At 44.1% G+C, this 26,269-nt stretch overlaps 1 protein-coding gene across 2 annotated transcripts in view; it reads left to right on the plus strand.

Annotated features, from left to right (window-relative positions):
• The window catches only part of LOC139396411 (striated muscle preferentially expressed protein kinase-like), a 134,205-nt gene that overhangs the window by 52,140 nt on the left and 55,796 nt on the right, over positions 1-26,269 (plus strand). For both annotated transcript variants that reach the window (XM_071143451.1, XM_071143459.1), the window contains 6 exons: positions 9,386-9,552; positions 9,886-9,974; positions 17,850-18,025; positions 22,878-23,138; positions 23,498-23,656; positions 24,141-24,330. In XM_071143451.1, the coding sequence (XP_070999552.1) occupies positions 9,386-9,552; positions 9,886-9,974; positions 17,850-18,025; positions 22,878-23,138; positions 23,498-23,656; positions 24,141-24,330 (1,042 nt within the window). The remainder of the gene's footprint in view (positions 1-9,385; positions 9,553-9,885; positions 9,975-17,849; positions 18,026-22,877; positions 23,139-23,497; positions 23,657-24,140; positions 24,331-26,269) is intronic.

Genomic DNA, 26,269 nt, shown 5'->3' on the forward strand with positions numbered 1-26,269 from the left:
TGACACTAATTCACATGCACTCTTGAAATATTTTCATATTTACAGTTACCAATATTTAATATTAGAGAGAGAGAAACTCAGGATACTAGACAGGATACTGTCAGGATACTGTCTCTGAGTCAGCTAATATAAATCTCTATAAGTTTGGAACAGTATTGGTACAGGGCAATCGCAAACAGATTCAGCTGGACTTTCACCTAATCAAAGAAATAGCTCAGCAGGAGAAGCTCTCCCTTGAGACCAGACCTCTTCATTACATAAACCCACAGACGAGCCACCCCAAGCAGAAAGTTAACCTCCCAACACAGAGTACTACTCCCTCATTGAAATGAGGAATAAATTCACCCAGCTGGAGGTAAGGCAGGTGGAGCTGGAACAGCAGGTGATTACACTCCAGTCAGGACAGACTCAGACACAGTCCAACACAACAACACCCCCTTAACTAGACCTGGAGAGCAGGAGGTGGAGATAGACATATCTGCACTCTGTACTGTAGTGAGACAACATCTACAAGAGAAAGAGCAGGAGAAGAACAGAGCACTAGAGGAGAGGATCAGACTGCTGGAGGAGAGGCTGAGGGGGATGGTGTGTGACAGAGAACAACCCATTAGAGAGGTAGCCACCTCCACAGAGAAGCCAGCAGAAAGGCTCACCTCAGCGCCCGACAAAAGTCTCGACACCACAGCAGAACAGTGCACCCCAGACCCTGACCATAGCGTCGACAACACAGCGGGACAGACAACGAACCCCGATCCCACCCGTTCTGAGCACCCACCTTTCAGCCCCCCCCCCATGGACCTACACATAAGGACCCATGCCGAGAGGGCCTACATCCAGACCACAACACCACCAGCCAAAACCATACCCCCACTCCAACCAATCAACCCCCCCCCCCCCCCCCCCCCCCAAAGTCAACCATCCCCACACCCCATTTAGGCCCCCTCAGACCAGACCTATGCCCCTCCTGCTCACCCCATGCCCCCCACTCTCGCAAAGGGGGCCTGAACATGGAAGTCACACATACGCCCAGGCCGTGAGCGTGCAAGAAGGGCCAACCCCACTCTTACACTAGCCCAAGCTAATGGAATACCAGAATACCAGATGTACCAGATGCTCAGCAGGTTCTGCTCACATTTACTGGCCTGGGGCCAAACCACACGACCAACAACACTGGACACTTTATGGAACACAAAGCCTTCACTATCTGATCCTTTAATATCCAAGGCTTGAGGTCCTCTGCCTTTGGCCTAAAGAGCAAGAACCTGGACTTCATCAAATACATCTGAAATACAAACATTGTCATCCTACAAGAAAAATGGTATAGAGGAGACGGACCCACTGGTTGCCCTCTAGGTTACAGAGAGCTGGTAGTCCCATCCACCAAACTACCAGGTGTGAAACAAGGAAGGGACTCAGGGGGTATGCAAATGTGGTATAGAGCAGACCTAACTCACACTATTCAATTAATCAAAAGAGGAACATTTTTACAATTAGCTAGATATTCAAAAGGAAATGATCTTAACAGAGAAAAATGTCCTACTGTGTGCTAACTATATCCAACCCATTAGAATCCCCATACTTTAATGAAGACAGCTTCTCCATCCTGGAGGGGGAAATCAGTCATTTCCAGGCCCAGGGACATGTACTAGTCTGTGGTGACCTAAATGCCAGAACCTGACACCCTCAGGACACAGGAGGACAAACACTTGCCTGTAGGTGACAGCATTCCCTCCCCCATATGCCACCCTAGGCACAACTATGACATCATAACCAACAAAAACAGGTCACAAATCCTGCAGCTCTGTCACACCCTGGGAATGTACATAGTCAATGGTAGGCTTCGAGGGGACTCCTATGGTAGGTACACCTATAGCTCAACCTAGAGTCTCTCAGAGCGTTCAGTTAGCCCACTGACACCCCTATCAAATCACATCAAAATCGCAGTCTACTTCAGCAGAGCAATACTAAATCATGAGGCATAAAAGCCAAAGGAACTGAGTAATATTAAGAAATGCTATAGATGGAAGGAATGTAGTTTGGAAACCTATCAAAAAACAATTAGGCAACAACAAATTCAATCCCTTTAAGACAACTTCCTGGACAAAACGTTCCACTGTAATAGTGAAGATGTAAACTTGGCAGTAGAACACATAAACAGTATATTTGACGTCTCAGCGTCCCTGTCAAATTTAAGAATTTCAAACAGAAAACCGAAGAAAATGAACAACAATGAAGAATGCAAAAACCAAAGAAAGAAATTGAGAAACCTGTCCATCCAAAAACATATAGACACAGAAAACCTGAGTCTATGCCTTCACTATGGTGTATCACTAAAACAATACAGAAATGCACTACGGGAAAAGAAGGAACAGCACGTCAGAAATCAGCTCAATGCAACCTAAGTGTATGTAAACTTCCGACTTCAACTGTACATGATCAAATACAAATCTTAGAATCAACTCTTAAAAACTACCTGAACCCACTGGATTATCCAATTACCTTGAATGAACTACAGGACAAAATAAAAACCCTCCAACCAAAAAAAGCCTGTGGTGTTGATGGTATCCTCAATGAAATTATAAAATATACAGACAACAAATTCCAATTGGCCATACTTAAAATCTTTAACTTCTTTGGGGTAGGGGGCAGTATTTTCACATCCGGATGAAAAGCATGCCAGAGTAAACAGCCTGCTACAAAGCCATAAAAGCTAGAATATGCATATTATTAGTAGATGTGGATAGAAAACACTCTGAACTTTTTAAAAATGTTTGAATGATGTCTGTGAGTATAACAGAACTCATATAGCAGGCAAAAACCTGAGAAAAAAATCCAACCAGGAAGTGGGATATCTGAGGTTGGTCGATTTTCAACTCAGCTCCTATTGATGATGCAGTGGGATATTGGTAATGTTGCACTTCCTAAGGCTTCCACTAGATGTCAACAGTCTTTAGAACCTTGTCTGATGCTTCTACTGTGAAGTGGGGCCGAAGGAGTAGGGAATGAGTAAGGTCTGCCATGAGCTGACCATGTGCGTTCACATGAGAGGGAGCTCTGTTCCATCGCACTTCTGAAGACAATGGAATTCTCCGGTTGAAACGTTATTAAAGATTTTATGTTAGAAACATCCTAAAGATTGATTCAATACATTGTTTGACATGTTTCTACTGACTGTTACGGAACTTTTTGATATTTCATCTGCTTTTAGTGAACGCGCTTCGTGACTTTGGATTTGTTTACCAAATGCGCTAACAAAAGTAACTATTTGGACATAAATGATGGATTACTGAACAAAACAAACATTTCTTGTGGGAGTCCTGGGAGTGCATTCCGACGAAGATCAGCAAAGGTAAGTGAAGATTTATAATGATATTTATGACTTTTGTTGACTGCATAATATAGAGGATATATTTGTGTCTTGATTGGGCTCTGAGCGCCGAATCAGATTATTGCATGGTTTGCTTTTTCCGTAAAGGTTATTTGAAATCTGACCCAGCGGTTGCATTAAGGAGAAGTGCCTCTAAAATTCCATACATAACAGTTGTATCTTTTAGCAATGTTTATTATGAGTATTCATGTAAATTGATGTGACTCTCTGCAAAATCTAAGGATGTTTTGGAAATTCTGAATGTAAGGCACCAATGTAAGTCAGATTTTTGGATATAAATATGAACCGAACATAACAAAACAAAACATACATGTATCATGTAACATGAAGTCCTATGAGTGTCATCTCATGAAGATCATGAAATGTTAGTGATTCAATTTATCTATATTTCTGCTTTTTGTGAATCCTCTCTTTGGCTGGAAAAATGGCTGTGTTATTCTGTGAATAGGCACCCACCTAACATAATCGTTTGGTTTGCTTTCGTCGTAAAGCCTTTTTGAAATCGGACACTGTGGCTAGATTTACAAACAAGTGTATCTTTAAAATGGTGTAAAATACATGTATGTTTGAGGAATTTTAATTATAGTATTTCTGTTGTTTTGAATTTGGCGCCCTGCAGTTTCACTGTCTGTTGAAGAGGTGGGACGCTACCTACTGTCTCACATACCCTAGATTAACATCATCCTTAGCTCTGACATCTTCCCCAATATTTGGAACCAAGGACTGATCACCCCAATCCACAAAAGTGGAGACAAATTTGACCCCAACAACTAACGTGGGATATGCGTCAACAGCAACCTTGGGAAAATCCTCAGTATTATCATTAACAGCAGACTCATATATTGTGAAAACAACGTACTGAGTAAATGTCAAATTTGCTTTTTACAAAATGATCGTATGACAGACCACTTTTTCACCCTGCACACCCTAAATGACAAACAAACAAACCAAAACAAAGACAACGTTTTCTCATGCTTTGTTAAATTCACAAAAGCCATTGACTCAATTTGGCATGAGGGCCTGCTATACAAATTGATGGAAAGTGGTGTTGGGGAAAAATCCATGTACACAAACAACACGTGTGTGGTTAAAATTGGCAAAAAAAACACACACTTCTTCCCACAGGGCCGTGGGGTGAGACAGGGATGCAGCTTAAGCCCCACCCTCTTCAACATATTGACGAATTGGCGAGGGCACTAGAACAGTCTGCGAACCGGGCCTCACCCTATTAGAATCTGAAGATACAGTGCCTTGCGAAAGTATTTGGCCCCCTTGAACTTTGCGACCTTTTGCCACATTTCAGGCTTCAAACATAAAGATATAAAAGTGTATTTTTTTTGTGAAGAATCAACAACAAGTGGGACACAATAGTGAAGTGGAACGACATTTATTGGATATTTCAAACTTTTTTAACAAATCAAAAACTGAAAAATTGGGCGTGCAAAATTATTCAGCCCCTTTACTTTCAGTGCAGCAAACTCTCTCCAGAAGTTCAGTGAGGATTCTGAATGATACAATGTTGACCTAAATTACTAATGATGATAAATACAATCCACCTGTGTGTAATCAAGTCTCCGTATAAATGCACCTGCACTGTGATAGTCTCAGAGGTCCGTTAAAAGTGCAGAGAGCATCATGAAGAACAAGGAACACATCAGGCAGGTCCGAGATACTGTTGTGAAGAAGTTTAAAGCCGGATTTTTATACAAAAATATTTCCCAAGCTTTAAACATCCCAAGGAGCACTGTGCAAGCGATAATATTGAAATGGAAGGAGTATCAGACCACTGCAAATCTACCAAGACCTGGCCGTCCCTCTAAACTTTCAGCTCATACAAGGAGAAGACTGATCAGAGATGCAGCCAAGAGGCCCATGATCACTCTGGATGAACTGCAGAGATCTACAGCTGAGGTGGGAGACTCTGTCCATAGGACAACAATCAGTCGTATATTGCACAAATCTGGCCTTTATGGAAGAGTGGCAAGAAGAAAGCCATTTCTTAAAGATATCCATAAAAAGTGTTGTTTAAAGTTTGCCACAAGCCACCTGGGAGACACACCAAACATGTGGAAGAAGGTGCTCTGGTCAGATGAAACCAAAATTGAACTTTTTGGCAACAATGCAAAACGTTATGTTTGGCGTAAAAGCAACACAGCTGAACACACCATCCCCAGTGTCAAACATGGTGGTGGCAGCATCATGGTTTGGGCCTGCTTTTCTTCAGCAGGGACAGGGAAGATGGTTAAAATTGATGGGAAGATGGATGGAGCCAAATACAGGACCATTTTGGAAGAAAACCTGATGGAGTCTGCAAAAGACCTGAGACTGGGACGGAGATTTGTGTTCCAACAAGACAATGATCCAAAACATAAAGCAAAATCTGCAATGGAATGGTTCAAAAATAAACATATCCAGGTGTTAGAATGGCCAAGTCAAAGTCCAGACCTGAATCCAATCGAGAATCTGTGGAAAGAACTGAAAACTGCTGTTCACAAATGCTCTCCATCCAACCTCACTGAGCTCGAGCTGTTTTGCAAGGAGGAATGGGAAAAAATTTCAGTCTCTCGATGTGCAAAACTGATAGAGACATACCCCAAGCAACTTACAGCTGTAATTGCAGCAAAAGGTGGCGCTACAAAGTATTAACTTAAGGGGGCTGAATAATTTTGCACGCCCAATTTTTCAGTTTTTGATTTGTTAAAAAAGTTTGAAATATCCAATAAATGTCGTTCCACTTCATGATTGTGTCCCACTTGTTGTTGATTCTTCACAAACAAATACAGTTTTATATCTTTATGTTTGAAGCCTGAAATGTGGCAAAAGGTCGCAAAGTTCAAGGGGGCCGAATACTTTCGCAAGGCACTGTAAATGTCTACTGTTTGCTAATGATCTGGTGCTTCAGTCACCAACCAAAGAGGGCCAACAGCAGCACCTAGATCTTCTGCACAGGTTCTGCCAGACCTGGGCCCTGACAGTAAATCTCAAAAATACCAAAATAATGGTGTTCCAAAAAAGGTCCAGTCGCCAGGACCACAAATGCAAATTCCATCTCGCCACCGTTTGTCACGCCCTGGCCATAGAGAGGCTTTTTATTCTCTATTTTGGTTAGGCCAGGGTGTGACTAGGGTGGGCATTCTATGTCCTTTTTTCTATGTTTTGTATTTCCATGTCTTGGCCTGGTATGGTTCTCAATCAGGGACAGCTGTCTATCATTGTCTCTGATTGAGAACCATACTTAGGTACCCTTTTCCCCCACCTGTTTTGTGTGAAGTTTGTCTTTGTTCAGGGCAATTAGCCCAAAGCTTCACGGTTTGGTTTATGTTATTCATTTGTCGGCGTCATTTTGAATAAAGAAAACATTTACGCTTACCATGCTGCACCTTGGTACACTCCTTCAGCCAGCCATGACAGAACTTCCCACCACCAACGGACCAAGCAGCATGGTAAGGTGGACTCCTGGCCATGGGAGGACGTTCTGGACGGCAAGGGAGTCTACACATGGGAGGAGATCCTGGCGGGAAGGGATCGCCTTCCATGGGAGCAGGTGGAGGCAGCTAGGAGAGCAGAGGCAGCCGGAGAAAGGAACCAGCAGTATGTGGGAACACGGCTGGCAAGGAAGCCTGAGAAGCAGCCCCCAAAAAGGTTTGGGTGGGGGTACATGGGGAGTGTGGCAGAGTCAGGAAGCAGACCTGAGCCAACTCCCCGTGCTTACCGTGGAGAGCATGGGACTGGTCAGGCCCTGTGCTATGGGGTGATGCTCACAGTGTCGAGGTGGAGCATTCACAGACCGGTGTGCTCGGTGCCAGTGTCCCGCATTTGCCGGATGGAAGCTGGCATCCAGCCAGAACGGGTGAGACCAGCTCTGTGCTCGCGGCCACCAGTGCGCCTCCACGGCCCAGTGAATCTGGTGCCTCGGCCAAGGAAGAGGCCTCCTGGATGTCTCCCCAGCCCGGTGAGTCCTGTGCCTGCTCCCAGAGCCAGGTCTTCTGTGTGTCTCCCCAGCCCGGTGAGTCTTGTGCCTGCCTCCTGTCCGGAGCCGCCAGAGTCTCCCTCCTGTCTGGAGCCGCCGGAGTCTCCCTCCTGTCCGGAGCCGCCAGAGCGGCGCCACTCAGTCCAGTGGCGCCCCCTACGAGGGTCTTCAGTCCGGGGCCCGCTGCGAGGGTCCCCGCTTCAGAGGCACCACCTAAGTGGGCCAAGACTGAGGTGGAGCGGGGTCCACGTCCCGCACCCGCCGCCGTAAGAAGGCCCACCCGGACCCTCCCCTTTAGAGTCAGGTTTTGCGGCCGGAGTCCGCACCTTTGTGGGGGATACTGTCACGCCCTGGCCATAGAGAGGCTTTTTATTCTCTATTTTGGTTAGGCCAGGGTGGGACTAGGGTGGGCATTCTATGTCCTTTTTTCTATGTTTTGTATTTCTATGTCTTGGCCTGGTATGGTTCTCAATCAGGGACAGCTGTCTATCGTTGTCTCTGATTGAGAACCATACTTAGGTACCCTTTTACCCCACCTGTTTTGTGGGAAGTTAACTTTGTCTTTGTTCAGGGCACATAGCCCAAAGCTTCACGGTTTGGTTTATGTTCTTCATTTGTCGGCGTCATTTTGAATAAAGAAAAAATGTACGCTTACCATGCTGCACCTTGGTCCAGTCCTTCATAAAATTCGATATGCCAATTAGGATCTGGTTAAAAATACCTGAATCAGTTATAGAACCCATTGCCCTTTATGGTTGTGAGGTCTGGGGTCCACTCACCAACCAAGAATTCACAAAATGGGACAAACACCAAATTGAGACTTTGCATGCAGAATTCTGCTAAAATATCCTCTGTGTACAATGTAAAACACAAAATAATGCATGCAGAGCAGAATCAGGCTGATAACCGCTAATTATCAAAATCCAGATAAGATACGCTAAATTCTTCCCAAATCTTCCATAATAAAGCCAACACCTACAGAGAGAGGAACCTGGAGATGAGTCCCCTAAACATGCTGGTCCTGGGGCTCTGTTCCCAAACAGACCACACAGACAGAGCTCCAGGACAGCAACACAATTAGACCCAAACAAATCATGAGAAAACAAAAAGATAATAACTTGACACATTGGAAAGAATTAACAAAAAAACTGAGCAAACTAGAATGCTGTTTGGTCCTAAACAGAGAGTACAATGTGGCAGAATACCTGACCACTGTGACTGACCCAACCTTAAGGAAAGCTTTGACTATGACTATGCTATTGAGAAAGGCTGCAATAGGCAGACCTGGCTCTCAAGAGAAGACAGGCTATGTGCACATTGCCCACAAAATGAGGTGGAAACTGAGCTACACTTCTTAACCTCCTGCAAAATGTATTATCATATTAGAGACACATATTTCCCTTAGATTACACTGATCCACAAAGAATTTGAAAAACAAACACCATTTTGATAAACTCCCATATCTAATGGGTGAAATACCACAGTGTGTCATCACAGCAGCATGATTTGTGACCTGTTGCCACTAGAAAAGTGCCACCAGTGAAGAACAAACACCATTGTTAGTACAACCCATGTTTATGTTTAATTTAATTTCCCTTTTGTACTTTAACCATTTGCACATCGTTACGACACTGTATACCCTGTATATACATAATATGACATTTGAAATGTCTTTATTCTTTTGGAACTTGTGTGAGAGTAATGTTTACTGTTCATTTTTATTTTTTATTTCACTTTTGTATATTATCTGCTTCACTTGCTTTGGCAATGTTAACCTATGTCTCCCATGCTAATAAAGCACATTGAATTGAGAAAGAGCAAAACTTTTCTATGTTTACTATTCATGGTTGATTATATCTGTTTTTTGGACTGGATTCCACATTTCCTAATGACATTTGACTGACACAATAAAAGTAAAGTCTTGTTCACCTTCGGAGGTGGGTTCTCCAGATACTGTGATCACAACATGGAAAATCAAGTATATTTCCTATTCTATTCTTTATCTGATTATAATGTGTATTTGACAGAGCCTATGCAGGAGCTGCAGGGGACCATTTGTGTTCCTAGGGACATCAGCAGCCCTATCACATCTGATGAAGAGTACCTCAGCCCAATGGAGGAAGGCATGGACTTTGGAAGCCCAGAGCCCAGGAAAATAATTGACACTCGATTCAAGGAGCCTCCTGCCTTCCAGGTGAGACTATAACGTTGCTTCTCTGGTGCCTATCACCTGGCTTTCGTTGACTTTCCATTATACTGTAGGACCTTGATGTGGTAAATTTGGGGCAAGGGATCAGTTTGATATTTTGCAACTATATTTTGTTCAAACATTTTTTTATTGGTATTGCAATACACTGGAATTGATTGAATCTATAAATTGCTTCTAACTAAATCTATGGTGATTCACCTCATCCAGCATGCATTGGATGTTCCATATAGTGTAGTTTACATTTTAAAAGTTACAGCATGGAAATTAGTCTGTGTTCTCCGTTCCAATTTCAAACTGGCTCATCATCCTTTTTAACAGATAACTATGAATGATCAAGAGGTCATTGAAGGTCAACAGGTCACCATGTCTGTCCGAATAAGTGGGCAGCCCAAACCCATGCTTTATTGGTAGGTTTCCTGACTCCACCAAATCCTCAACTCATTCCTCTTTGTTTAATGTGGAACTGACAGCATTTTAGCCAGATTAAATCTTATTCAAATCTGTTCATATACACCCCCAGGAAGAATATAACACTTTAAAAAATATATTTTCTGAGAAGCATAAATTCATAGAATTTTTGGGAATGATGTATATAGTAAGGCATTTGTGAAACTTCTATAGCAATATAGAGTGGGAAAGCGGCCGTACGTTTGCAAAATTAATAGACACTGCAGTAAATAAAACTGAATAAAAACATCTGTCCAGGACAGGAGTCCACGCAGACCGGTGCCATAGCCATAGCCAATCAGAGCTACAGTACGCCTATATACAAATAAGCCATTTGCCACACAGGCCTGCCATCATTCACTTTGAATTGGGCTGGAAAGTCACCCTGTTGCAGTAGCAACAACGTGACTTTAGATCATTAGAACGCATTCGTGAAAAGCCACAAAATGCACCTAAATGGATTTCTGCATTTATGTAAATGCCACTGCAGTCCTCTTACATTTGGAAACTTCACAAACAACCATGAAAAGGTTTGCTCTCGCTCCTTCAGTTACCTATGCACATTAACAACAACAAGATCAAAAACAAATGCTAGCCAGAGCGAGATCAGCTAAAATATAACAAGGGAACTTTAGAGAAACCATTTCAAACTTTTTCAGCTAGATGGCTGTCAGAATTGCACTGATAAACAATTGGGAATAGTAGCCTGCTCGTTGTTCTGCAGCTTGCCTGCCAATACATGCATGTACCAACCCACGTTTTGACAACTGAATGGGAACTTGCCTGCCTGCCCACCCTTTTGCTCGATGCCAAATACTAAGAGATAGGCTAACTGTGTATAACAGTCATTCAAGTTCAGCACTGCAAGCTAGCTAGCTAATGTTAGATGGCATCTTTTTAGCTTGATAAATAAATAGCTAGTTACATACATAGATACGCTAGCTCAGGGGTGTCAAACTCAATCAATCAATCCGGAAACTATCATTTAGAAAACAAAACGTTTATTATTTCAGTGAAATACGGAACCGTTCGGTGTTTTATCTAACGGGTGGCATCCCTAAGTCTAAATATTGCTGTTACATTGCACAACCTTCAATGCTAAGTCATAATTACGTAAAATTCTGGCAAATTAGTTCGCAATGAGCCAGGCTGCCCAAACTGTTGCATATACCCTGACTCTGCGTGCAATGAACACAAGAGAAATGAGACAATTTCACCTGGTTAATATTGCCTGCTAACCTGGATTTATTTTAGCTAAATATGCAGGTTTAAAAATATATACTTCTGTGTATTGATTTTAAGAAAGGCATTGTTGTTTATGGTTAGGTACAGTCAGTCGTCCAACGATTGTGCTTTTTTCGCAAATGCGCTTTTGTTAAATCATCTCCCAGCGTTGCATCGATTATATGCAACGCAGGACACGCTAGATAAATGAGTAATATCATCAACCATGTGTAGTTATAACTAGTGATTATGATTGATTGATTGTTTTTTATAAGATACATTTAATGCTAGCTAGCAACTTACCTTGGCTTATACTGCATTCACGTAACAGGCAGGCTCCTCATGGAGTGCAATGAGAGGCAGGTGGTTAGAGCGTTGGACTAGTTAACTGTAAGGTTGCAATATTGGATCCCCCGAGCTGACATGGTGAAAATCTGTCGTTCTGCCCCTGAACAAGGCAGTTAACCAGCCGTTCCTAGGCCGTCATTGAAAATAAGAATGTGTTCTTAACTGACTTGCCTAGTTAAATAAAGCTATACAAAATATATATTTGTCCAGGTGGGAAAGGGCAGTGTGGAGTGAAATAGAGATTGCGTCATCTGTGGATCTGTTGGGTTGGTATGCAAATTGGAGTGGGTCTAATGGTGTTGTTCAAAGCACTTCATGAGTGCAATGAGTCGGTAGTAATTTAGGCAGGTTACCTTGGTGTTCTTGTGCACAGCGATAAACAAAAGAGACAATATGCTGCAACCATAATCAAAAAGTATTAAATAACTCCAAATAACAAAAATGTATAGGTTGTTGTAACATTTAAACTTAAAACATGTTTTTAATTTTTTTGCACTGCATAGATGCATTTCTGCATGGTGCACTCAAAATATATTGTAGTTGAATAGCATACCTAGGACCTGCTCAAGTTGCCTACATGTTTCTTTTTTGCATTGTGTTTTGTTGCAGGTTTTGTTTTTTTGTTATTCATTGTCAAGCTTTAAAAACCAAAGCCTGACAGCAACATTTTAGTATCCTAGCTAGGACTGTCACATCTGCTCCTGCCACACCCTCTAGTGCCCATCCAGTGTCTCCTTGACCTGCCGCCACTTCCCCTGTGCTATCTCACTCTCCCTCTCTCTCTGTGTGTGTGTGTGTGTGTGTGTGTGTGTGTGTGTGTGTGTGTGTGTGTGTGTGTGTGTGTGTGTGTGTGTGTGTGTGTGTGTGTGTGTGTGTGTGTGTGTGTGTGTGTGTGTGTGTGATTGTGTGGACGGAGACAGTTGTGCTGGAGTCAGAGCAGATCCACACTAGCTGCAACCCGTTCCATAATCAAGACCTCTACAAATACTCAGTCCTTCCACTTCCACACTGCCAGATTGTAATCTCTGCTCAGTCAGTCTACGCTTCTAGCTTTTGTTACTATTCAGATCCTGTTACCCTGCTGTGCCTGTTTTCCTATCCGCTACAGTTCTGCCCGCTCTGACTCTGGTCCCTGTCCCACGTCTCATCATCCTGTTACATTGTCCTAGATCCCCCACTCTACTACTCCCTTGGATCCCCGGACCTGCCTCCCCTTTCTCAAACCCTCTCACCCCAGCCTCAGCCTCCGCACCTGATCTCCAGCAACCCTCCCGAGCTTCCCCTGACCTGCATTCCATTTTCCCCTGTGTTCCAATAAATACCTTGGTTATTTCATCCCAGTTTCCTCATCTGAGTCTTCTCTTGGGTTCCCCTGTTCCACTCCGCGCAAAAGTACAATCTGGCCAAGAACCCCGCAGACTCTCGCTGGCCAAGGCGCCCTGCTTGAGCAACATGACCAAGCCCTGAAAGCTTCTGGAGCACATCAAGGAGTTTTCACCGGAGTCTGTCTGACCTACAGGGTTGAACCTTTTGCCCAGAGCTCAAACCCGTCCCAAGTCCTTCTTCTCTGCCCCGAGAGCCATTTGTTCAGACTCCCGAGCGCAACCTCGGAGCTTGCAGAGCCTTTTAGTACAATGTTCACTAGTATTTGAGCAACAGCCCCACTCTTATGCTAGCGAAGAGGCCAATATTTCCCTTCCTGGGCCACAGCGGTGTGGGAGAGACAGTCCACATCTCCTACTCCAGATTCACGGAGGAGATGAAGAAAGTCTTTGACCACCCCGTCTGCGGTAAGGATGCCGCTAAACGACATCTGTACCTCTGTCAAGGCCCCCATAGTGTTGCTGAGATGGCATGTGAGGTTCGCACCCTCGCCCTTGAGAGAGGCTGGAATGAGGAGGCCCTTCAGGGAGCATTCTGGAACGCGCTCACTGAGACCCTCAAGGGTGAGTTGGTGTCCAGGGATGAGCCTGATAGACTTGATGAACTCATCTCTCTCGCTATCCGCATCGACTACCGTCTCCGTACGCATTGGAGGGAGACGGTAGATAAGGTTGCATGTCCCACAACATCTGCTTCATTGCCTTGCTCTCCTTCTCCGACTGCATCCCATCCCCAGGCTCATCCAGATCCTGAACCCATGCAGCTCGGCCGCGGCCCGTCTCTCTCTGTGGGAGAGGCAAAGACGAATCTGCACTAGGCGCTGCCTATACTGCGGCCAGGTTGGTCACTTTGTCTCCACTTGTTCCCTGTGTCCAGCAAAAGAGGGGGATCAGCAGTAGTGGGGATATACTGTTGAGCCAAATTGCCTGCCCATCTTCCCCCAGACCCCTGCTTGAAGGCAACCTTGTGTGGCGGAGCCAGGCTTTTCCTCTGTCTTTTCGCATCGATTCGGGCGCCGATGAGAGCTTCCTGGACCGAGGTGTCGTTACCCAGTTGGGCCTGGACACTGTTCCACTCGATTCACTTCTTGATGCCAATGCTCTCAATGGAAAGCTCCTCACTCGTGTCTGTGAGAGAACCGTCCCTATCATCCTGCGTCTTTCTGGAAATCACCAGGAAAATATCAGTTTCCACATAATTGACTGTCCTTACTCTCCCCTAGTTCTTGGCCATCCATGGTTAAAGCTACACAACCCACAGATTGACTGGACCACCGGAAAGGTAACAAATTGGGATTAATTTTGTCACTATAATTGTTTACATTCTGCCTTTCCCCCTGCCTTGTCTGTGCCTCAGTTCATTCCAGAACCTCCGGACCTGTCATCAGTTCCTCCCGAGTATCACAATCTAGCTCTTGTGTTCAGCAAGCACCACGCCCTGTTGCTACCACCTCATCGGCCGTATGACTGCGCCATTGACCTCCAGCTTGGAGCTCCTCTCCCCAGTAGCCGGTTGTTTAACCTCTCTCGTCCCGAGCATGAGGCTATGGAGAGTTACATCCAGGATTCTCTGGCTGCAGGACTTATCAAGCCATCTTCCTCCTCGGTGGGTACTGGGTTTTTCTTTGTGAAGAAGAAGGATGGGTCACTGAGGCCATGCATGGACTTCCGTGGGCTGAATAATATCACTGTTAAGAAGTACCCCTTGCCACTCATCAGCTCTGCTTTTGCCCCCTCCATGGTGCCACGGTGTTTACCAAACTCGACCTCCGGAATGCCTACCACCTTGTCCTCATAAGAGAGGGGGACGAGTGGAACAAGCTTTTTGTTAAAGCTGAAAAATGGGAGTTCCATGCTGCCACAGTGTCTTTCCTGGGTTATATTATTGCACAGGGACAGTTACTTATGGACCCCACCATGGTCATGGCAGTGACAGAGTGGCCTGTGTCCTCCAACCTAAAGCAGCTATAGCGTTTCCTGGGGTTTGCACATTTTTACAGATGTTTCATCCGTAGCTACAGCCGTCTAGCAGCACCTCTCACCACTCTCAACTCCACTCCGTTCCACTGGACGCCTGAGGCAGGCAGCTTTCCTGGAACTCAAGCGTCACTTCACCTCCGCTCCGGTCCTTACTCAGCCTGACCCAGAACTCCAGTTCATTTTGGAGGTGGACGCCACTGACACCAGGGTAGGTGCTCTTCTGTCACAACGTTATCCTTCTGATCAGATGTTCCACCCATGTGCATTCTTTTCCCGTAAGCTCTCACCTGCAGAGAGGAACTTTAACATTGGTAACCAGGAACTCCTGGCAGTTAAGCTGGCTCTGGAGGAACGGTCTCACTGACTGAAGGGCACTGTAACTCCCTTCATCGTGTGGATTGACCATTAAAACCTGTTCTACATCCCGACCGTCAAACGTCTGACCTCCCGGCAAGCCAGGTGGAACTCGGTAGATTCAATTTCACACTCACTTATCGCCCTGGTTCGAAGATAACCAAGCCTGATGCCCTCTCTCGCCAGTTCACCACCGACAACACGGGTACAAAGCCAGAAGCCATTGTGCCATCCACCTGCATCGTTGCCGTCGTCACCTGGGAGATCGAGTCCCTTATCCTCCAGGCTCAGCAGAACCAGGCTGACCCTGGTAACGATCCTAGTAATGCTCTGTTTGTTCCAGATTATGTTCGCTCTGATGTTCTTCAGTGGTGCCATTCTACCCACCTCACCTGTCACCCTGGTATGAACCAGACCGTCGCCTTCCTGCATCAGCGCTTTTGGTGTCCCACCATGGAGAGAGATGTCTGGGAGTGTGTCTCAGCCTGTATGGTTTGTGCCCAGAACAAAACCTCCACTAAACCCACTTCCAGTCTGCTCCGCCCTCTTCCTTTACCCAGTCGCCCCTGGTAACACATAGCTCTGGACTTCGTCACTGGCCTTCCCCCATCTAACGGTAACTCTGTCATCCTCACTGTTATTGACAGGTTTTCCTAAATGGCTCACTTCATTCCCCTCTCCAAGCTACCGTCCTCCAGAGAGACTGTGGACCTGTTAGTTTCCCATGTATTTCGTCTACATGCATCCCCACTGACATTGTTTCCGACAGAGTACCCCAGTTTACCTCCCAGGTATGGAGATCCTTCTGTTCAGCTCTTGGTATCAATGTGAGTCTTTCTGATGGATATCACCCCCAGACCAACGGCCAGACCGAACGGGCCAACCAAGAGATGGAGACTGCCCTACGCTGCGTGACCTCTGCCAACCCTTCCTCCTGGAGCGCTCAGCTACCCTGGGTTGAATATGCCCACAACATTCTCACCACCGCCTCGTCAGGTAATATCACCGTTCGAGTGTGCTCTGGATTACCAACCCTCCCTTGTTCCCCGCCCAAGAGGTTGAGTTTGCGGTTCCCACTGTCCAGGACCATCTGCGCTGTTGTCACCGTACCTGGAGGAAGGGCTGAGGACCCTGTCTCAAGCCAACCGTCGCTGGGCCTCAGCTCCAGTCTATACCCAGGGTCAAAAGGTATGGCTCTCATCGAAGGTCCCCCCGCTTCATTGGTCCCTTTGAAATCGACCGTGTCATTAACCCCTCTGCTGTGCACCTGAAACTCTCAGGCTCACTTATGATCCACCCCACCTTCCATGTGTCCCTGATTAAACCTGTCTGCTCCAGTCCCATGTCTCCTCTTGCAGCAGCTCCTCCAGCCCCTCGACTCATACCGTCTGGCGGCTTTTGGATGTGCGCCGTCGGGGTTGCAGCTGGCAGTACCTGGTGGACTGGGAGGGATACGCTGGGTGCCGCCCAATCCTTCTGTTTCCGTGCCTGATGCTGTTTTCCTATCCGCTACAGTTCTGCCTGCTCTGACTCTGGTCTTTGTCTCCTGTTCCACGTCTTGTCATCCTGTTACTCTGTCCTGGATCCCCCACTCTACTACTCCCTTGGCTTACCCTGTCTCAACCCCTCTCACTCCAGCCTCAGCCTCAGCACCTGATCTCCAGCAACCCGCCTGAGCTTCCCCTGACCTGGACTCCATCTTCCCCCTGTGTTCCAATAAATACCTTGGTTACTTTATCACAGTTTCTTCTTCTGAGTCTGTTCTTGGGTTCCCCTGTTTCACTCCGCGTAACAGAATGTGGCATGTGTCTGTACACTTTCCCCCTGCTGCGTGCTTGTGTTTCCTATTCGGCCTTTAAGCCTTGTGTTAGACACATGCACTAGCCCATTAGCCACGTAATGACTGACTTGTGATCATTGCCTTTGCTAGTTTGATTGTATTGACATTTTTAGTCTTACAGTAATTTTTTTCTAAATATTTAGTCATTGAAACTGAAACAGTGCATCCCGAATGGGTGGCGGCAGCAAACAATCTACTAGCCAGCTGTGATTTACAACTTGATAGCAATATTTTTTGGACTATCAAGAAATGTAAATTATATTATTATTGCTGAATTATGATAATCTTGCATTGAACATCTATTCTGTCAACAATGCCTTACTGTACGTCATGGAATTTTGAGTCAAATAGAAGCTATTTTCAAAACCTCTTATAAAGTAGTTTTTTAAGCATAACCTGGGAATTTGATATTTTTGACTGATATTATGATTGTCTTTTTGTTTCATATGTGCAAAGTAGTTAAAACGCTGTCAGTTCCACTTTAAGCCTGCCGTAACAAATACGGGATATTGTTAATATTGAAAAACACTAGTCACACATATCTTGTCATTAGTGTTTTGTGCATGCTCCCCGTTGTCATGGTTCACTTTGGCAAGACAATGGTTGCTAGGTTTCTGTTATCTTTATGAAACCAATATACTGTAGTTCACAGTACATTGTAATACATCTGGAAACATTTCTAAATATAGAACTCTCCCTTGGTTCAGGCTGAGGGACAGGATGACGATAAAAACAGACTTGCGCCACACTGTGCGTGAGACTGAGGACGGCACTTTTGAAATGACCATCAACTCACCCCAGAAGTTGGACACAGGAGTGTACACCTGCAAGATCATCAACGAGTATGGAACAAAGCAATGTGAATGCAAACTGGAAGTGAAAGGTACAGTAATTGGTTGTTTTTTCTATTTCCAATTCCTCTCTTTTCTGTAAGCCAATCAAATAATACATAACATTGGATAACAATTTGTGTGAGCTACTGTATGTACAGTTGAAGTAGGAAGTTTACATACACTTAGGTTGGAGTCATTAAAACTTGTTTTTCCACCACTCCACAAGTTTCTTGTTATCAAACTATAGTTTTGGCAAGTTGGTTAGGACATCTACTTTATGCATGACACAAGTAATTTTTCCAACAGTTGCTTACAGACAGATTATTTCCCTTATAATTCACTGTATCACAATTCCAGTGGGTCAGAAGTCTACATACACTAAATTGACTGTGCCTTTAAACAGCTTGGAAGATTCCAGAAAATGATGTCATAGCTTTAGAAGCTTCTGTTTAGGCTAATTGACATCATTTCAGTCAATTGGATGTGTTTTTTATTTATTTATTTCACCTTTATATAACCAGGTAGGCCAAGTTCTCATTTATAACTGTGACCTGGGCAAGATAAAGCAAAGCAGTGCGACAATGACAACAACACAGAGTTACACATGGAATAAACAAATGTAGAGTCAATAACACAATAGGAAATAATCTATATACAGTGTGTGCAAATGAGGTAAGATTAGGGAGGTAAGGCAATAAATAGGCCGTAGTGGCGAAGTAATTACAATTTAGCAATTAACACTCGAGCGATTGGTGTGCAGAAGATGAATGTGCAAGTCGAGATACTGGGGTGCAAAGGAGTAAAAAAAATGAATAACAATATGGGGATGAGGTAGTTGGATGGGCTATTTACAGATGGGCTATGTACAGGTGCAATGATCTGTGAGCTGCTCTGACAGCTGATGCTTGAAGTTAGTGAGGGAGATACAGTGAGGGAAAAAAGTATGTTGATTTTGTAAGTTTGCTCACAGATAAAGAAATGATCAGTCTATAATTTTAATAGTAGGTTTATTTGTACAGTGATAGACAGAATAACAACAAAACAATCCAGAAAAAAGCATGTCAAAAATGTTATAAATTTCGCGATGGAATTGTCTGTTGTAGCCCCCTTGGACAGTAACAGCAGTTACTACACAGATCAGCAGTGCTCCGTGTAGGCAGTAAAAGGGTCCAGGCCAATTAGCAAAATAGGTATTGTAGCCCAAGAAATTGGCTGATGGACCTCTTCAGTTAATTGTCCGATATGGTCGAGACAGCTAGCGAGCCGCTGCTAGCAGGCTAGCGGTTGGGCCTTCAGGGTTTGTCACGGCGGAGGAGCCTGTTGAAACACCCTTGGGCAGATTATGTCGGTAGACCAGTCGTGATGGATCGGCGGGGCTCCGTGTCGGCAGTAAAAGGGTCCAGGCCAATTGGCAAGGTATTATAGGTATTAGGTATAGGTATTGTAGCCCAATGAGTTGCTGATGGACCTCTTCATCTAGCCGGGAGATGGGCCTAGCATGAGGCTAGTTCCCGGCTAACTGATGCTTGCTTCAGGACGTTAGCCAGGAGCAGCCACTCGGATAGCAGCCAGCTAGCTGCGCTGATCCAGGTGAAGAGGTTCAGAGCTTGCAGTAGGAATCCATGAATATGGAGATTTGGTGGGTAAGAAGCAGTCCAATATGCTCTGGGTTGAATTGCACTGGGCAAACTGGCAGGAGTTGACCAGGCTAAGGTTAGCAGATGACCGCTAACAGTGGATAACTGACTACTAGCTAGTAGCTAGTTAGATGGCTAGCTACTGTTGGGGGTTCCGGTTTGTGTGACTGGACAGTCCAGCAGGCATCGGCTGTGTAGCCGAGTGATCATAGGGTCCAATGAGCAGCACTAGATGAAACAGGGAACAGTTCAGTAGTCGATTACTACGTTGAGCGAACGGGAGACACGGCGTTCAGGGAGCTAGCAGGCCAGGGCTAGCAGATGGATCATCACCAAACATCCATGACGCAGAGGCCGGTTCAGAGCACATTAGCCGAGTTACGTCAGCAGACCAGCTGCTGGAGCCCCGTGATGGATGGGCGGGGCTCTGTGTCGACAAAGGGTCCATTCCAATTGGCAAGAGAAGTGTTGTGGTTGGTGTACTTTGTTTGCTAGCTGGGAGATGGGCCTAGCTAGGGGATAACTGGTGCATGCTTCTGGACAAGGGCGTTAGCCACAATAGCAACTAGCTAACTGCGAAGATCAGGTGTAATGGTCCAGAGCTTGCGGCAGGAATCCGGTGATGTAGTGGAATGTAACTGTGGGTGTATTTCAAGGCCTACCTTCAAACTCAGTGCCTCTTTGCTTGAGAAAATCAAAAGAAATCAGCCAAGACCTCAGAAAAGAATTGTAGACCTCTAGAAGTCTCGTTCATCCTTGGGAGCAATTTCCAAATGCCTGAAGGTACCACGTTCATCTGTACAAACAATAGTAAGCAAGTCTAAACACCATGGGACCACTCAGCTCCTAGAGATAAACGTACTTTGGTGCGAAAAGTGCAAATCAATCCCAGAACAACAGCAAAGGACCTTGTGAGATGCTGGAGGAAACCTGTACAAAATTATCTATATCCACAGTAAAACGAGTGCTATATTGACGTTACCTGAAAGGCCGCTCAGCAAGGAAGAAGCCACTAGTTCAAAACCGCCATAAAAAAAGCCAGACTACGGTTTGCAACTGCACATGGGGACAAAGATCGTATTTTTGGAGAAATGTCCTCTGGTCTAATGAAACAAAAATATAACTGTTTGGTCATAATGACCATCGTTATGTTTGGAGGAAAAAAGGGGAAGATTGCACGCCCAAGAACACCATCCCAACCGTGAAGCACGGGGATGGCAGCATCATGTTTTGAGGGTGCTTTGCAGAACTGAAAACGCGTGTGCGAGCAAAGAGGCCTACAAACCTGACTCAGTTACACCAGCTCTATCAGAAGGAATGGGCCAAAATTCACCCAACTTATAATGGGAAGCTTGTGGTAGGCTACCCGAAACGTTTGACCCAAGTTAAACAATTTAAAGGCAATGCTACCAAATACTAATTGAGTGCATGTAAACTTCTGACCCACTGGGAATGTAATGAAAGAAATAAAAGCTGAAAGAAATAATTCTCTCTACTATTATTCTGACATTTCACATTCGTATAATAAAGTGGTGATCGTAACTGATCTAAGAGAGGGAATTTTTACTAGGATTATATGTCAGGAATTGAGAAACGCTGAGTTTAAATGTATTTGGCTAAGGTGTATTTAAACTTCCGACTTCAACTGTACATACAATGCCTTATAACGTTGATTGTCATGCATTATGATGCACTTATAATGTTATAACACTGACTATAAACATATTAATATGTGTAGTTTGAGTTTATTTTATTTTTACAGGGACAGTGCACAATAATCAACGTTTCAGTAAAAGTGCCGGTTTTAGCCAGCCGGCTAATTTTCAACCCTTAGTCCCTGGGCAGGTTATTAAAAACAATGACAATATAGACAATCATTGAGCAGTGAGCACACGCAGAGCAACATAGGACAAGCAAGACATAGCATACAGACAGAGCAACATAGGACAAGTAAGACGTAGCATACAGACAGAGCAACATAGAATAAAAAGCATCAAGACGAAATTCATAAAAGCAACAAGTGTTTCCACACCTCACAAGCTACAGACAGCATGGAAAGCGGCAATACACAGCTAGGGATTATGATCACAAATCTGATTGACCTTTAGCCATGTATTCATACATTTTGTGAAAGTGTGATAGGTGGTGCATGGGGTGGCAGGGTAGCCTAGTGGTTAGAGCTGACAAGGTACAAATCTGTCATTCTGCCCCTGAACAGGCAGTTAATCCACTGTTACTAGGCCATTATTGAAAATAAGAATTTGTTCGTAACTGACTTGCCTAGTTAAATAAAGGTAAAATAAATAAAAATGTGTGTCTGAAGGCAGTGTATTCCAGACATGGGAAGCTCTCACTGAGAAAGCGGATTTACTAAAGGTGCTTTTCCTTAAGGGAACTATACAGTCACCTCTCATGGCAGACCTTGTGGATCAGCTGCCATATGTTTGGGTTTTCTGTTTAATAAAAATACTGAGTGGAGAGGGAGCCAGGCCACTTAGGATCTTGAATACAAGACATGCGCCGGTGTATTGCACAAGATTTTCCCAACTCAGGAGCTCATGCTTTCTGAGGATGTAACAGTGATGATGGCTATTGGGCTTCCTATCAAGCACTTTGAGAGCCTGTTTGTAGACAGACTGAATAGGTTTTAATGTTGTACAGCAAGCTTGGGCCCAACTAGTCAAGCAGTATGTGAAGTGGGGGAGTATCATAGATTTGAAGTAGAGTTTTGCTACCTCTGTAGTCAAACAATTTCGTATACATCGGAAATTAGCTAGGTTGAATTTGGTTATCTGAATGACCTTTTTCACATGCTTTTTAAAAGAGAGGTTGGAATCAATTATGATGCCAAGGTACTTAAAATTAGATACCACCTGGAGCTTCTCCCCTGACACATAGATTTCTGGTTCAGTAGCATCTGTTGCCCTCTTTGTGAAGAACATGCAAACAGTTTTTTTCACATTGAGATGCAAACACGAGTCACTGAGCCACTTTGTAACATGGACCATTACAGTAGTGAGTTCTTGTGCAACTTGTGAATATAAGCTATAAACTCTTGTCATTCATTACAACATCCTTTATAATGTTATATAGATCATTGACTATCATGCCTTATAAGACTAAAATGCATGACGTATTATTCCCCCGCTTTGAAAACGCAGGTGATATTTTAAATACTTTGGTAAATATAACTCTGCACACTGACAGATGACGAACATGAAACAGGGTTGACAGAATATTAACTCCTGTCCTGTGCATCCCATAGTGCCCCCGGTGGAGCCAGGCCTCGCCATCATCCGTCCAGTGAAGGACATTACGGCGGATGCCGGCGAGACAGTCATGTTTGAGTGCCACGTAATTGGACCACTGGACACGGACGTCGATTGGCTAGCAGATGGGAAGCTGATCCAGCCGGCTCTGCTCAACTGCAAAATGCATTTTGATGGGAAGAGGTGCAGGCTGCTCCTCAACTCAGTGCATGAGGATGACAGCGGCATGTATACGTGCAAACTGACCTCGGCCAAAGGTGAACTCTTAACTGCACTGTCACCCACTTCACTTGTTCTCTTCATCTCTAGGGTCTTGCAAGAAGAGTCATGCTCTTCATTTTCATTCATGTTGGTAGAATAACCAAACGTTTCCTCTTTTTTAAACACACTTTTAATCTTGGTATATCATTAGATAATATACATACACACTATATAGATGAATAAATGTGTAGTTAAGAACAAGTCATCAACTTCCCAGAATCAAATTGTTACTCTTGAAATAAGTTGAATGACCATTGAATTAATAAACCGGTATTGTACATTTTCTTGCTTTCTTTTTCTTTTCAACTTCATTTTCAAGTTCGTTGCTTTACTTTGGTCTTTACTTTCGTTTTAGAGGAACTGACCTCGAGTGGCCAACTCAAAGTCATTCCTTCCATCGAGCCCCTATTCACCCGTAAACTGGACGTCTTAGAGGTGATCGAGGGCCGTAACGCCCGCTTTGACTGCAAGGTCAGCGGAACACCACCTCCCAGAGTCAGCTGGGGACATTTCGGTAGGAGATGTTCACTATGTTCATTATGTTCCCCTAGCCTGGTCCCAGATCTGTTTGTGCTATGTAGCCAAACATGACAATAACCATAGGAGGACAAACAGCCATTGTCTCCATAGTGAATCTATTGGCAAAACCATATAATTGTGCACACTGCAAACAAGTATAACAGTAATAATTACTATGTAACAATGTGTACCTGCACTGTCAATGTAGATATAAATATACAGCACAACACAGATTTGGGACCAGGCTATTTTACCACCAAATTAGCTCTTATTGCTATTCAAGAGCATACAGTAGTTTACACGGTTGTTCAGGGTCAATGTAATCATGTATGAACCCGTATATTTACATCTACATTGACAGTGCAGGTGCACATTGTTACATTACTAATGTTATACTTGTTCGCAGCGTGTACAATTTGAAGGTTTTGCAAATTAAATCACTATGGAGATGATGTCTGTATGTCCTCTTCTCTCCTCAGACCATACACTGGTAGAGAGCGATGATGTGCGCATCTTACAAGAGGGAGGTCGTCACTCCCTCGTCATCTCTCATGTCACCAATGAGGACGAGGGCTTTTACACGGTCATCGCTCGCAATCCACATGGCGACGCCGAGAGCTCCGCTGAGCTCTATGTCCAGGAACCCAGACCTGCTATCTCATCTCAAATGTAGGAACACACTTACCACCTACAGTCCTCACCATACAGATTTAGGATCTTAATTTGATCACTCTTTTGTTGCTGAGAATTGTCCTGCAGTGCAGGAAATGCAAACTTGTGGTGTATCAAAGTTTAAAAATGCACTAACACTTTACATTTTGTCCCTATTACTATGTAACTAACACAGTAATAACTGTGTTAACGATATAGTAGTTACATAGGTTTTTACTATGTAATTACATGGTAATAGGGTTGTTGAGGAATCAGTTATTACACAATTGGAAGAAGGAATGTGTAATTACACATTCAGTTGTTGGTTACTCCACAGTTGTAACTACTGATGTTATTAATCCCCTAAGGTCAATGGCCGAGCCCCCACGAAATCGAATTACCATAATACAAAATTCCCCATAAAAATCTGCCCGTTTAAGGTAGAGATGTTTTTTTGTTCATAGGCTACATCTAAATCCACCGCATCTGCTTATGCCGCACTTCCAAATCTGTGGTCAAAGGTGACAGAGCGAGAGCGGTGTTTGTCAGACCGTGAGACAAAATCGTCTGTAGCGTCCGAACCCGCTATGGAAAGATGAGACGGTCACAAACACGACGGTATTCTCCGTAATGGCTCAAAGGCCGTACCGAATCAAGTGTAATGTAACAATGTACGTACATAGGATATACTCGTAACTCTCATGTAGCTACTCAGGATCAAGCAACTTAATGTAAAGTGAAACCCAGTAGGGTGTAACCTCTATAATTATTATGTGGTTACAATGTAACAACCTTTGCAGACAATAGGCTAACCAGGAGAAATTAACAGACAGGAGAACATTAAGTTTAACCCTTTGGGTTACATTGTATTTACAATTAAGCAATATTTAACAACAAACTCTCTAATTACAAGGGATATACATGTATTTACAATGTACTTAATGTAAAGTGAAGTGCCATTTTAATTACTATGTAGTTACATGTGCATACTGTTAGGATGCATGGGGAGATAGTAGCTCAGTGATGTACCGTCTAAACTGTGATTATATGTAGAAGCCAGACAACATGGTTTATATTAACCCTTTAAAAGCGATAAATAAATATATCCCCAAGCAACCAGGAGAGAGTGAGTGGTCAGTTATACACAAAAGGGAAACAGTCTTTCAGTAAAACGGCACTGAGACTTAAACCTTCCCTTGGAGGAAAAGAAAAATACAAACTTTTAGATGCAAATGAGAGCAACGGACAACTGAAGGAAATCCAGGAAAACATAACTAAAATGCTCTGAATGAACACCAAAACAAACAATCTGTTGTTAAAAATGTAGATTTGCTTGAAAGGAAAGTAGTCTATCATGCCAGATATGCATATACAGGGCGGAGTGTGGATGAAAATACAACAAAATGGACCTTCTGGAAACAATGGTGCAAACTTTAGAAGATTAACTGGATCAGCTAGAAAACAGATTGAGACAAAATAATATGAGAATATTGTCCCTACCGGAAGATGAGGGAAAACAGGGGACCTTTCCATCTACGTGATTAAGCTGATATGGAGCTTGGCATGGATGTATCCCCAGAGGATCAGGAGTGGGCATGAAGGAGAAAAACTCAAAATACCCTTGCATGATAACCTTTTAAGATGTGGAACTATCAGACCAAAGTCAACATTCTGACGGCACATGGGGACAATGAGATCAAGGTCCAGGGCCGGTCCATTCGATTCTTCCAGGACCTGTCTTCTAGACTGAAAAAAAACGCAAGCAATTCATTCTGATCAGACATTCACTGGAGAAAAAAACGAGTCAAGTCTCAACTCCAATTCCCGGCAGTACTGTGGGTATGGAAAGGAAGACAGAGAATGGAGTTCACAAGCGCTAATGAAGCCCTGAACAGGCTGTAGCAAACCCTTTTCAGTTGAAAGAGAGCCCAGTGTCTTGAGGAGAGATAGAGGAAAA

Source organism: Oncorhynchus clarkii, chromosome 3 (assembly GCF_045791955.1).
Source record: "Oncorhynchus clarkii lewisi isolate Uvic-CL-2024 chromosome 3, UVic_Ocla_1.0, whole genome shotgun sequence".
Lineage (NCBI taxonomy): Eukaryota > Metazoa > Chordata > Actinopteri > Salmoniformes > Salmonidae > Oncorhynchus > Oncorhynchus clarkii.